Raw genomic sequence first — 13,689 nt, forward strand, 5'->3', positions numbered from 1 at the left:
GTGCTCAGCTTTCTTTACAGTCCAACTCTCACATCCATACATGACCACTGGAAAAACCATAGCCTTGACTAGACGGACCTTTGTTGGCAAAGTAACGTCTCTGCTTTTGAATATGCTGTCTAGGTTGGTCATAACTTTCCTTCCAAGAAGTAAGCGTCTTTTAATTTCATGGCTGCAGTCACCATCTGCAGTGATTTTGGAGCCCAAAAAAATGAAGTCAGCCACTGTTTCCTCATCTATTTGCCATGAAGTGATGGGACCAGATGCCATGATCTTAGTTTTCTGAATGTTGAGCTTTAAGCCAACTTTTTCACTCTCCGCTTTTACTTTCATCCAGAGGCTTTTTAGTTCCTCTTCACTTTCTGCCATAAGGGTGGTATCATCTGCATATCTGAGGTTTTTGATATTTCTCCTGGCAATCTTGATTCCAGCTTGGGCTTCTTCCAGCCCAGCGATTCTCATGATGTACTCTGCATATAAGTTAAATAAGCAAGGAGATAATAAGTACAGCCTTGATGTACTCCTTTCCCAATATGGAACCAGTCTCTTGTTCCATGTCCAGTTCTAACTGTTGCTTCCTGACCTACATACAGATTTCTCAAGAGGCAGGTCCTCCTTTCAAGTACAGGGCAAAGCCACAGACTCTGAGTGGAGGAGGAGGTGGAGGAGGAGGTAGAAAGAGAAGTGCAAAACTATCATCTGACAGGGCCTTCCCTGGTGGCCCAGTGGCTAAGACTCCGAGCTCCCAATGCCAGGGGCCCAAGTTCCATCCCTGATCAGGGAGCTAGATCCCACGTGCTGCAACTGAGAGTTCGCATGCCACAACTGAAGATCCCGCATGCTGCAACTAAGACCCAGCACAGCCAAATCAATAAAATAATAAATATTAGCAAAAAAAAAGAAGGGTCTCATGTGACAAGTGAAGCAGGGACAAGTAAGGGTGGCGCCATCAGCCTAGCAGGGCCTCGTGGACAGCAGGGCCTGGATCAGGGCAAGAACAGCCCACTTGTGGCTGGAGGTGAAAGTGATGACCGTGATGGGATGAGAGGAGTATCCCCGCCAGCACCGCCCTGGAGCAGTGGAATTGGCCTGGGAAGGAGGCAGGGGTTGTGTGTATTAGTTTAAATGCTTTTGGCTACAAGTTACAGCACAACCTGATGAAAGCGGCATTAGGCATCTCCCCAACCGTTATCTGATCATGGCACCCATTGATAAGCACACATGGTCACTGAATGAGGAGGAGGGAGCCAAAGCGGCCAGCATCTTCATAACCTTTCTGACACACAGTGTGCATGCACAGCAGCGGGATGTCAAGGCCAAAGTAAATGGCTCCTCTTTTTCAAAAGCTGACTTCTCTGAGGCTCTTTTCTCCTAATGGTTTCAAGATGGCTGCAGCAGCTCCAAGCATCACATCAGAAGACCTACTTCTGTCTTCCTGCTTTTCTTTCTTTTAGTTGGAAAGTTTCCCTAGAGCTCCTGGACTCGCTCTTCCATCTCACTGGCTGCCCGGGTCATGTGGCCTCTCTTGACCAGTCACGGGAGACTGTCTTAGACCCTGAGAACTTACTGCGTGAAACTAAACAGCATTGGGATTCCTTGGCAAGAAAGCTGAGAAAGGGCTATAAGTGCACTGCAGCTGAGTCTGTGCAGGGGAAGGTGTTGACACCTGCCTATAGCGGTTGAAGCTGCTACTTCTTTTTCTTTGCAGTAAAAAAGTAAGAATGATTGCTGCCTAGGCTTTTGGTTCACCCTGTGAAAGGTTTGGTTTGGTTTGGAAGAAAGATTGAAATTAATGCAGTTTAGCTGTTTTAAGCTCCCACAAAGCTTCTTTATGCTCTCCTTGTAATCTTGAATGTTTGAGCATGCATAATTTAACTACCTGATATGTCTACTTTGTATAAGAGTACTTTTTAAAACCTTATTGGTGACTCAAATGATAACCACAACTTGGTTTAAGATGTAAGCATGTTAGCATTTATGATAAAGGATGGTGTGGGTATTGGTCCGCAGTCAAGCAGTCTGGAAGCTCCATTCTGGAAAGTGGAATGTCTTGCCCTCTGCTTTTTTTTTTTTTTTTTTTTAACATTTTCAGCACATTAAATAGCAGACTGTGAGACCTAGCAGTCATGAACAGAGTTAAAAGTGATAATGAAATAGTTTGCCAAGTTGTGGCATCTGCATTAATAACATGAAGAACTATATGGTATTTCTCAGGACGGAGGGAGGTTTTTGTGCTGAAAAGCCACACTCCTCTTGGTTTTGAAGTGAGACCAGAGCTGACCCTCCCACCTCTGCCCTGCCCCTACCTGCCCCACCTGTCCCTGCCACCCACCCCCATCCTGCCATCCCCCCCCCCCCGCCCCCCCCCCCCCCCGCTTTGCCCCGCCCCTGCCCCACTCCCTATCCCGCCACAAGCACACAGAACTGCCGCTTTGCAGGTCTGGCCTGGTCTCAAGGCAAGGCTGCAGCCTGACACCCTGGGCCTTGCCACACCCCAGACCCCAGGGCCACTACAACCCCTCCTCCATCCTCCTGGATCTTTGATCTGATGGGTGTAGTCTCTCCATGCCTAGCCTCCTCTCACCTTCCCCACCCCTCTCCCCCCACTTCACTCCCTCCTCTCTCCCTCCTGCCCCCCACCATTTCCTGCCCACTGTGGCTCTGGGACTCTGATCCCATCACCCCTTGTCCCCAGACACAAGCAGCCCAGCTCCGTGCTGCACCCCCTCCCACCCCACCTTGTACAGGCATGCAGCCCCTTGTGCACGTGGGTGGGCATGCCCCACCTTCCTCTCCCTAGCAACCGCCTCTTCTCTAAAGTCCTCCCTCACCACCTCCTCCAAAATTCACCCCCTGCTTGTCTCCTGTCTTCTTCCCACTTAATGCTAGTCTCCAGATCACTTGCTGTTTTTTTCATTTAGCTTGACTCTGTCCTCCTCTCTGCTGGAAGAATGTGGAGGTGGGGGCAGCTTCCTTGATCCCTGTCCCCTGGCCAGCACAGACAGGTAGGTACACAATAGGTGCTCAGTCAGGATGTGCAGAGAGATAACTGCAAAGAATGGGAGTCCAGCAAGGCCTCGTGTCCACAGCGCAAGGATCCAGAGGCTCAGGAAGTGTGTGTGATTAGAGAAACCACCATGCATTGTCTAAGAAGTATCAGATTTGAAAGACAGACTCTTCCTGGATGGAGTATTAAATATTATAAAGACAGCTGTTTTCTCCTAATTGAAGTAAACAGTTAGTGTAATTCAATGAAATAGGGACAGAATTTTGCTTGAAGCTAAAGAAGTGGGTTTTCAAGTTTGAGAGCAATAAAATGCATGGGGAAGAGGGAGTAGGGAGACCCAGCCTGATGATGGCTGGGGGGCAGGCACAGAGCAGAAGCCCTTCCTTCCAGAGTCTACAGATCAGAGCCCCAGACCCAGCAGGGTGGGGATGCAGCATGCTTCTGTCCTCACTGCCTGCCTCCAGACCACACACTAAAATGCAGCCCAGGCCCAGCTAAATGCCTTAAATCAAACCTAAAACTACACTGAATTAGAACTACTTACAAATGACTATATCAGTTGTAAAGGTTATATCATCTTAGATGTAACTTAAAAATCACAGATTTCTAAGATGTTTCTTTTTTAACCTTTTCAAAAATAACCCAACTAGAAGGACATTTTTAAGCAACATGACAAGGGTCAGCCACATATAAATAACTCATCCAAGTTGACCAGATATACGCAAAGTGGCAAAAACACTCAGCCAAGGCAGCACCAGAAAGTACGGGCGTCTGACCTGCCAGCAGAGCAGGCCTGGGGGGAGGCCCCGCCGCCTGGCCTTCTTGGAGGGCGTTTGTTGGTGACTCTGTCCCAGGGGCTGTTGGAGTCAGTGGCCTCCCTCGTGTCCGTGCTGTGTGTGCAGGCAGCCCAGCTCAGCACGACGCCGTGGCGTGTCCGCTGAAGCAGAGGGGCTCCAGACCTCCTCCAGCATGAGTGACACTCCACTGGCTAAGAAATAAACCAAAATAGCGTAGAGGGTTTTCAGTGGACATCAGTCCTCTCCACCACTCCTCCCCTGCCCACCTGGCCTTCTGTCTGGTTCCCTTGCTCTTCTCCAGATGTGCTCTGTACTCTGTGGCTATGGAAGCTTATATTTAAATGTGTGTGTGTATATCCTCTTGCTGCTGTTTAAGTTTCTGTCTGTAGTGTTTCTCCATTTTGGTTGACACTGAGCTCACAGATCTTTACAGTAAGTAGTTCAGTGGTCCTGTGTGTGAGTACTTCCTTTTACCTGTCTGACATTCACGGACACTTGGGTTGCTTCTAGTTTTCAGTACTGCCATGAGTCTGCTGGTGTGGGTGGTTGCTTATGGGAATGTGTAGACAGGTGAGTGTCTAGGAGTGAAATCTCTGGGTCAAAGATGTGAGTGGTCTGAGCTCTGGGAGGTATTACCAAATCACCCTCAGAGAGTTGGTGCAATTCATGTTCGTGGCCACAGGGTGTAAATCCTGTCTCCTCACACCTGTACTGGTAGATTTTTCTCAAGCTTTTTTTTTTTTTTTGCCAGTTTCATAGGTTAAAAAAATAGTATTTCAGTATGGGTTTTTTCGATGGACATGAATCTGAGTGAACTCCGGGAGTTGGTGATGGACAGGGAGGCCTGGCGTGCTGCAATTCATGGGGTCACAAAGAGTCGGACACGACTGAGCGACTGATCTGGTCTGATCTGATCTGATGGGTTTTAGTTGCAGTTTTTAAATTATGGGTAAGATTGGGCATTTTATGTGTGGTTTGTGTGTTGTTCAGTTTTGTACCCTTTTTTAAGGTGACCATGAAAGGTGGCAACAGAAGAAAATGCATATTCATTGTGGTCTTGAAGTCAGAACACCAAGGGTAGAAAAGTGCCTTAGAAGAGGCTGTGGCCCCTGCTCTGGGGAGGGCATTGGGTGCAGGATGCGGGGAGGAGCGGGACATGATTTTTACAAATAAATGCAGTCCGAATGTTTTTTTTTTTTTAAAGAGTCCAGCTAGAAGCAAATGTTTGTTGAGTGCCTGCCAGGTGCCCACCTGTGCTAAGGCAGCCACTCCCACCATAAACCCATGCCATCTAGTCAGTGGGTCCCCTTTCCAAAGGAGGACTCCAAGACCTCTGGCAGTGAGTCACCGCCCAGGCCAGAGTTCTCACGTCCAAACCCTCTCCCCACCCCCTGGAATTCCAGAGCAGAGACGCCTGACCTTATCCTCAGGCAGACGGTCCAGAGGGGCCAAGGTTATCCCTGGGGTCACACAGATAATGGGCAGAAGCTCCTAAGGAATGCAAACATTCCTTCAGAAAGAGAGGAGCTGCCTTTCCCTGCCCTGGGGGCCGGACACACCTTCCCCCATTCCAGCATTCTGAGCACCGGCCCCCTGCGGCACTCCTCAAGTTTCTACCATGGGGTCTTAGATGGTCCTGAGCAGTCCGGCTGTGAGCCCTACATTCTCTTGGGTAGAGGCTCTTCCCCCTGGGTGCTCCCCACTCACTGAGGATGAACGAAAGGGGACAAAGCTTTTAAAGGGTTGGGGTTTTTTTTCTCTTTAAATGTTTGTTCTTTTGAAAATCATATTAGTTTCTCCTGAAATTAATTTTTTTTTTCCTTTAACAAGGGTTGCACAAAATTTTAAGATGAAGCATGCATGAGCCTGTTAACTGCTGCTAATCCAAAGTTATTTTTAAACCCTGTGTAATAAGAACATTTCTGTGCAGATCTCACCGTAGAGATAGCACCTAAATCCTAGTTGCCCAGCTGTTCTGAGGATCCAGGAAGCAAGTAACCAACCACTTCCTGTTCTCAACTCAGTGTCTGCTCACATAGGGCCCAGTGCTGCCATCAGCCCAGACATCACTCTGCCCGCCACCGCGGATCCTTTTCCAACAGCTCCTGGAGGCCAAGGCTTGACATTCAGATGACGAGACCCAGAGATGTTAACGCTGCTTGCTCAAGGTCACACAGCCCTCCCCCCCCCCCCCCCCCCCCCCCCCCCCCGTTCATGAATCAGGATCAGAATCCAAACTGTCCAACTGCTGCCCGTGAGCCCACAGAACTGAAGAAGGTCCCAGATGATAGTGCCCTGGGTGCCAGGCAACAGGTGGCTGAGTGAAGGGAGGCAGGACCATATTGACTGCTGGGCAGTACTTGGCCAGCAGGTCGGAGGGGCCTGACCAGCCGCTGGGCAGTACTTGGCCAGCGGGTGGTGGGGGCCTGACCAGCCAGCCTGTCCAGCAGAAGCAGTTGATGATGCTACTCCATGGCAATCCCTGCACAGCAGTGCGGGTTCAATAAGCCAGATCTTCCCATTTTTTAAGAGGTGTTAGAAGTCTGGTTTTTTTATATGGTGCTCAGTCACTTAGTCGTATCTGATTCTTTTGTGACTCACTGAACTATGGCCCCCCAGGCTCCTCTGTCCATGGAATTTTCCAAGCAAGAATACTGGAGTGGGTTGCCATTTCCTCCTGCAGGGGATCTTCCCGACCCAGGGATCAAACCCATGTCTCCTGTATTGGCAGGCAGATTCTTTACCGCTGAGCCACCTGGGAAGCCCCATTTTTTTATATGGAATGTTTCAGTTTTTTAATATTGGCAACTAGTTAAAACATACAGGCCAAATTGCACCTCAGTCTGTAAGCTACAGAAAACCCTGGGAGCCAGATCCAGCCATGCCCAGTGGTACATGGTCTGTGTGGCCTCCAGCTCCAGGGGACAGCCTCCAGCAAAGCGCCTTCCCAGACCCAGAATAAAGTGACTGCCAGGTAAACTGAGATTCTCCTGCTCTGAGAGTCGTGATTGACTGCAGAACCAACGTACGGGTCCCTTTGGTCTCATCTTTGTGGTTAGGAGCCGTTCTTCAGGGTGTCACCAGTCACTGAATAGGGCTGAGTGGGCCCTGAGGATACCAGCTTACCCTGGCATTGTGTATTTTTGAGTGGAGACTGTTCCAGGCCTCCCCTGTAGGATGCTTGGACTCAGAAGCAGCGTTTGGGGCCTTTCTCTGAAGGCAGACTGATTCAGCCATGGGTCTGCCAGCTCAGCCGTGCTCTGAGGACATACAAACACACTCTGAACACAGGACCTTTGAGTCGCCTTGCCTGCACGCTCTCAAGACCAGGAGCATCACGATCTGGCCTCCCCACAGAAACTTTATGTTTCTCAGTAAACCCAGGGGCTGAGTGAGGAGAGCAGTTTCAGGCACCCCAGGCGCGCCCACTGAGCAGCGTGACCAGGACTCTTCCAGCATCCACCGGGGAGCGGGGGGATCACAAGGGCCCTGCCCTGTTTGCCAGCATCACATTTGTCCTTTTGGCTCTGCACATTACTACTCTTAGGATGGGACTGAATGAGAGAGCCAGGTCTACCAGTGTGCACCACCCTTTAGCATCTTCTGTAATTGCAGCCAGAGAAATCTAAGAACCAGGGTTCTGGTCCAAGAAGGGAGCCGTGCAGTATCTTGAATTAGGTGAGCAACTCCAGCTTCCCGCCTTTACTGCTTATTATAACCTGAGACTTTTTAGGACGTAAAGTATCCTCTAAACTTTTTGAGAAATATAGGGTCAAATAGGAGCTTCCCAGGTGGCACCATGGTAAAGAATCCACCTGCCAAAGCAGGAGATGCAAGAGATGCAGGTTTTGACCTTGGTCTGGGAGGATCCCCTAGAGGAGAAAATGGCAACCCACTCCAGTATTCCTGCCTGGGAAATCCCATGGACAGAGGAGCCTGGCAAGGTACAGTCCGGTGGGTTGCAAAGAGTCAGAGACAATTGAGCATGTGTGCACTCGCTCACACACACACACACACACACACACACAGTCAAATAGATCTTTGTTAGCTCTTTTTTGAAGTTGTTATGATGAAACAGCTTTTCCTGCCACTTGGGAAAAAAACTTGTGTTGAAATAACTTTTAAAACAAAGTAAATACTTTGATGTAGCCAAGTTGGCGTCTACTTCAGTGCTGTTTTTTCTGGGGCCACAGCATGACTGGCATTCACTCCTACTCTTGGCCAGACTAAGGACTATACATTAACATCCACCTCTGCATAGACGAAATATGTGAAACAGCTGTTTTCAGACGTGGGAAAATAGGTAGCAGAGGACCGGGATCCTTGAACGAGGAAGACAAACGAGGCGCCTGTCGGGCCCCCTGGCTTTCTGCCCCGAGGCATCTTCTGGGCTCAGTCACAGGGCAGGGAGTACCAAGCAAGGCGCAGTGCCTTCTCTGGTGGAGGAAGCGGGAATGGGTGTCTGGGAAGGCAGAGGGGCTGGAAGTTGCAGGAAAGATTCGCGGGGAGGGGGTGGGGATGGGGGGCGGGGTACACAGAAGAGAGCTCCAGAAATCCTTGTAGGAATTGTCTTGAGTCTTTACCTCTTTACCGTGTCCTAGTTCATTGATGTGCAGAATAAAACTCCACAAATTCAGGCAAAGGGAAGATAAGCAGCTTGTAAGGGTAACCATTTCCAGACCTCTAAGATGGTGGGGAGATAGTCAATCTCCAGCCTTCATTCGTTGGAGACCCAGAGAAGTCACACCTTGGTCATAGAGCTATGTGTCTCTGAAGTGCAGACTCATCTAGACTTACCCTAGAAAGGCTCAAAAACAGTCTTTGAAATGACGAAATGAGAACCTGACAGCCTATAAAACAAAGCTCAACATTCTTAAAAAGACAAATTCCAACACAATACCTAAAATGTACAATAGCCAGTTAAAAATTTCAAGACTTGTGACGAAGCAGGAAAATGTGATCCAAAGCCAAAAGGAAAAGCATTCAATGAAAAGAGGTCCAGAAATGACAGAAATGAGGAAGCAAGCAAGCAAAGATGTTGAAATGACTGTTACGACTATATTCAGGTATTTAAAGGAAAACAGTGATAAGAACTGAAACTATAAAAAAGAACCAAACAACACTTCCAGAGATTGAAGAATACAGTATTTGGTAAGGAAAACACATCGGATGGGATTGACAGTAGAATAGAGATAGCAGAAGGAAAAACAAGGAACTTGAAGACATAGCAATAGAATCAACCCGAAGTGACACACAGAGAGAAAACAGAGGGCACAGAAAACAGCTCTGGCAACCTGAAAGAGAGCATCCACCAGTCTAACAGGGAAGAAGGAGGGGCAGAAAGAATGTTTGAAGAAATGATGCCCTTTTTTTCCCCCTAAATTTGATGAAAACTCCTAATTCACTGATTCAAAAAATTTGTCAACCCCAAGCACCAGGATAAACACACAGGCACAAATTCAATCCAGGGAATATCATAACCAAGTTTCTGAAAATCAGCAATAAAGTAAAATCTTAAAAACAGTCAAAGAAAAGACACATTACTTAAAGATGAATGAAGATAAAAATTATGACAGACTTCTCTTCAGAAACTATAGCTACGAGACAACAAGGGATCATCAATTGTCTCCAAGCCGAAAGAAAAAGGAGCTCACAAAGTAGAATTCTGTATCTAGCAAAAAGATCCTTTAAAAATGGAGGCAAAATAAAGACGTTCACAGACAAACCAGATAGAATCCATCACCAGCAGACCTTCACTACAAGAAATAGTAAAGGACATCCTTCAGGCAAAGGAAATGATGGCAAATGAAAATTGGGGTCATCAGAGAGAAATACAGAGGCAGCAGGTGAGTTTGTGGATAAATAATGGAAATAGGCTTACGGTTTTCTTTGGAAGATCACTGGCTGTTTAAAGCACATGTGATGACAGTGTATGATGGGATTTGTGATACATATACAAGTGAAACATACGACAAGGTGGCATAAATGATGGGAAGGGGAAAAGAAAGTACGCTCCTGTCGGGCTCTTATTCGTGAACTTGTATACTACTACTTCAGGGTAGAATGTGACAAACTAAAAATGTATATACCATAGAGCAACATTCAAAAACAACAAAACAAACAAAAAGCACAAAGATGTATAGCTAATAGGGTTGTAGTAGAGATAAAATGGGATTTAAAAACACAAATTCAAGAGTAGGCAGGAAGAGACTTCCCTGGTGGTCTAGTGGCTAAGACTCTGCACTCCCAATGCAGGGGGCCCAGATCTGATCCCTGATCGGGACGCTAGATCCCACACGCTGCAGTTAAAGATCCTACATGCTGAAACTAAAAAAAGATCCTGAACGCCACGGTAAATATCCAAAATCCTGGATGCCACAACTAAGACCCAGCATCACCAAATAAATAAATATTTTAAAAAGCTATAAAACGTCTAGAAGAAATCATAGGAGATCTTTGTGACTTTGGGATAGACAAAAATTTCTTAGGATAGAAAAAAGTCTCAACCTTAAAAGAAAAAAATTTGATGGATTGGGCTTCATCAAAATGTTAAAGTTCTGCTTCTGCAATGACACTCTCAAGAAGGTGAAAAGATAAGCTGGGAGAAAATATTTGAACACATATCAAGGACCTGATCCAGAATATACAAAGAACTTTACAACTTAGTGGTAAATAAATAAGCCCAATTTTTAAAACAGCCAAAATACTACAGAAGACACTTCAAAAAAGAAGAGATACAAATGACCAGCAAGCCCATGAAAGATACTCAGTCATCAGGGAAATGCAAATTTAAACCACAGTGAGGAGGCATGGTGTGCTGTGACTCATGGGGTCGCAAGGAGTCGGACACGACTGAGCAGCTGAACTGAACTGAACTGAGGTGCCACTACAGTCACTCAGACAACCGAAACCTTACAATAATATGGTGATATCAGTACAATCGTTGTAGCAAACACAGGGAGCCGCTGGAACTCACACTGCTTGAGAGAACGCAGGGTGGTCAACTGCTTTGGAAAACAGTCTGGCAGTTTCTTAAAAAAAACAAACTTGCAGTTGCTCTCGCCTCCTCAGATGGTCCACACTGTGTCTGGAGAGTGTGTTTCTCTCTAAATAAATCCACTTCTTACCTATCAAAAAGCAAAAAACGTGCTACACGACTCAGCCATTCAGTTCCATGGTAACCATGTAAGAGAAACATTCATGCCCCAAAGGCCTTAACACGAATGTCCGATGGACACAACACAAGTGTGCATCGGCAGGTAAATGGAAAAGCAGATTGCTGTGGAGCAGTGTGATGTGCTGCTTCTCCATTTATCTGCTGATGGTCAGTGGTAGAGAGTCCGCCTGCCAATGTAGGAGATGTGGGTTGGATCCCTGGGTCTGGAAAATCCCCTGGAGAAGGGAATGACAACCCACTCCAGTATTCTTGCCTGGAAAATCCCATGGACAAGAGGAACCTGGCAGGCTACTGTCCACGGGCTTGCAGGAGCCGGACACGATTGAGGGACCAAACAAGTATGCTGTACTCCTGCTCGACAAGCAAAAGAACTACCAGTACATAATGACAACAGGACTGAACCTCAGAAACATTGCTTTGATCTCTGGAAGAACCAGACATCAAGCAGTCCCTAGTGTACTTTTTTTTTTAATGTTTTTATTTTTGGCTGCGCTGGGTCTTTGTTGCTGCATGGGCTTTTGTCTAGGTGCAGTCAGTGGGGGCCACTCTCTAGCTGCAGTGCACGAACTTATTGCAGTGGCTTCTCTTGTGGAGCACAGGCTGCAGAGCGCAAAGGCTTCAGCAGCTGCAGCTCATGGGCTCAGTAGCTGCAGCTCTGAGGCTCTTGAACTCTGGCTCAATAGTTGTGGGGCACAAGCCTAGCTGATCCCAGATGAGGGATCAAACCTGTACTCCTACATTGGCAGGTGGATTCTTCATCTTCTGAGCCACCAGGGAATCCCCCTAGGGTACTCTTTTTTATGTGAACTTCTAGAAACGACCTACATAGTCAGTGATGACAAAAAGCAGATCGGTGGTTGTTTCAGGCTGGGAGTAGGGATGTTTGGGGTTGAAGGAAATGTTCCATAGACATAGATGTATAGATTTTATACAACCCATTGAAATGTACCCCTAAAATGGGTGCGTTTTATTGTATATAAATTATAGCTCAATGGAAGTTATTAAAAAAAAAAACGCAAAAGATCTCCTAAGTTCGGCATCACCCAGACAGCAGCTGGGAGCAGCATATTCTGGAGAACTCTGGCCTTCTGCTCTCGATGTTCTGTCTCTCTCCCGCTGCATGGCCCCTCCTGATCTTGGTTTCTACGCTGGGTTATCTACGTCTGTTCCAGGCAAAATCAAGAAGAGCCAAAGTAGGACAGACACCCAGTGTCAACTCTCCTCACACCACTGCAGATCCTTGCAGAATTCTTGTAATTCGTATCAATTTACTCAGGCCCTCTTAATTATCTTCCACTGGGCACTCAGGACTCCTCAGGGAGGTCATTACTGTCGACAGTGCCCTCCCAGCGGGGCCCCAGAGCCTCTTGGAAGGGCCTCAAGAGCCCTGAAGGTGGGAGGGGTGGAAGAGCCTTTGGCATCCTACGCTCATCCCAGCCAGGGCTGTCCTTTCCCCCAAGCCTGCACTCAAGACTTTGTTTCAAGAAATAGTAACTCAACTTAAAAAAAAAAAAAAAGTATAGAATCAGTGTATAGAACAAACCCACCCACTTCTGTTTTTGTTTTGTTTTTATCCATAAGGGGTTATTTGCTCTCTGGAGAACACTGCACATTTCACACTTTGTCAAGAGAGGGAGGGCCCCGAGGCGCTGGTAGCAGAAGCAGCAGTGGGAAGAGCAGCCACCCTCTGGCCACAGACAGCCACGACGGGGCATATCAAGCTGTGTTCCAGCGAGACTTCATTTTCAAAATAGGGCAGGCTGACTTAGAGTTCTCTTACGGTTTCCAATACTTATTCTATTTGCTGGAAGGTCACAGTTCTCCAGAGAAGTGCTCTGTAGTACATAGCAGGCTCATCTGCCCGTCCTTCTTGCTGAACTTCCTTGGTGGTGGGGTTTAGTCGCTAAGTCGTGTCCGACTCTCGAGACCCCATGGACTGCAGCCCGCCAGGCCCCTCTGTCCATGAGATTCTCCAGGCAAGAATACTGGAGTGGGTTGCCATTTCCTCCTCCACGGGATCTTTCTGACCGACCCAGGGATCGAACCGAGGTCTCCTGCGTTACAGGCAGATTCTTTACCAACTGAGCTATGAGGGAAGCACCAACACTTTGTCTTGCGGTGCTTTTTTCCCTAAGTGGATGATCCTGGTGTCTTCAGACAGTGACTGTTTCTTTCCTTCAGTGCTTGTAGTCCTGTTTCATTTAATTTCCTTACAGAGCTGGTTGGGGCCCTGAGTGTCATCAGGGGCATCTTGTCTCATTCTCTGACTTGAAGAGATTGAGGCTGATTTTACACTAAAGTGATTGCCGTGAATTTTTTTTTTTTTTTTTTTTGCCGTGAATTTTTAAATATAACCTCTGTCAAGTTAAAATTTTTCCCTTACGTTCTTGATTTACCAAGATTTTTCGTCATGAATAAGTGTTAAACCTCATCAGATGTTTTCCTGCATTGATTAAGATAATCATATATATATTTTTTCTTATTGTGATGAAATACGGTGGTAGATTTTCTGATATGGAACCCGCCTTGCATTATTGGGATAAACTATACTTGATATATTTTTAATACTAATTTGGCTTGCTAATGTTGATATATATAGTTTTTATAGCTACATTTATAAGTTAAATATTCCTGTGATTTTTTTTTTCCTTTGGCTTGTATTTATCTGGTTTAGAAATGTAGATTACCTCATAAAATGAGCTCTTTTT

At 46.8% G+C, this 13,689-nt stretch overlaps 1 protein-coding gene across 9 annotated transcripts in view; it reads left to right on the forward strand.

Moving 5' to 3' along the window:
- CCDC57 (coiled-coil domain containing 57) overlaps positions 1–13,689 on the forward strand; it is a 110,566-nt gene that overhangs the window by 88,362 nt on the left and 8,515 nt on the right. The window contains exon 19 of one of the 9 annotated variants that reach the window (XM_027517859.1): positions 5,844–5,976. The exons of 7 other annotated variants lie outside the window; for them this stretch is intronic. In XM_027517859.1, coding sequence (XP_027373660.1) covers positions 5,844–5,938 — 95 coding nt within the window. In that variant the 3' untranslated portion in view covers positions 5,939–5,976. Of the gene's footprint in view, positions 1–5,843; positions 5,977–13,689 lie in introns of those variants that run through there. One more of the 9 variants, XM_027517863.1, reaches the window with a different exon arrangement.

Source organism: Bos indicus x Bos taurus, chromosome 19 (genome assembly GCF_003369695.1).
Source record: "Bos indicus x Bos taurus breed Angus x Brahman F1 hybrid chromosome 19, Bos_hybrid_MaternalHap_v2.0, whole genome shotgun sequence".
In the NCBI taxonomy this organism is placed as follows: domain Eukaryota; kingdom Metazoa; phylum Chordata; class Mammalia; order Artiodactyla; family Bovidae; genus Bos; species Bos indicus x Bos taurus.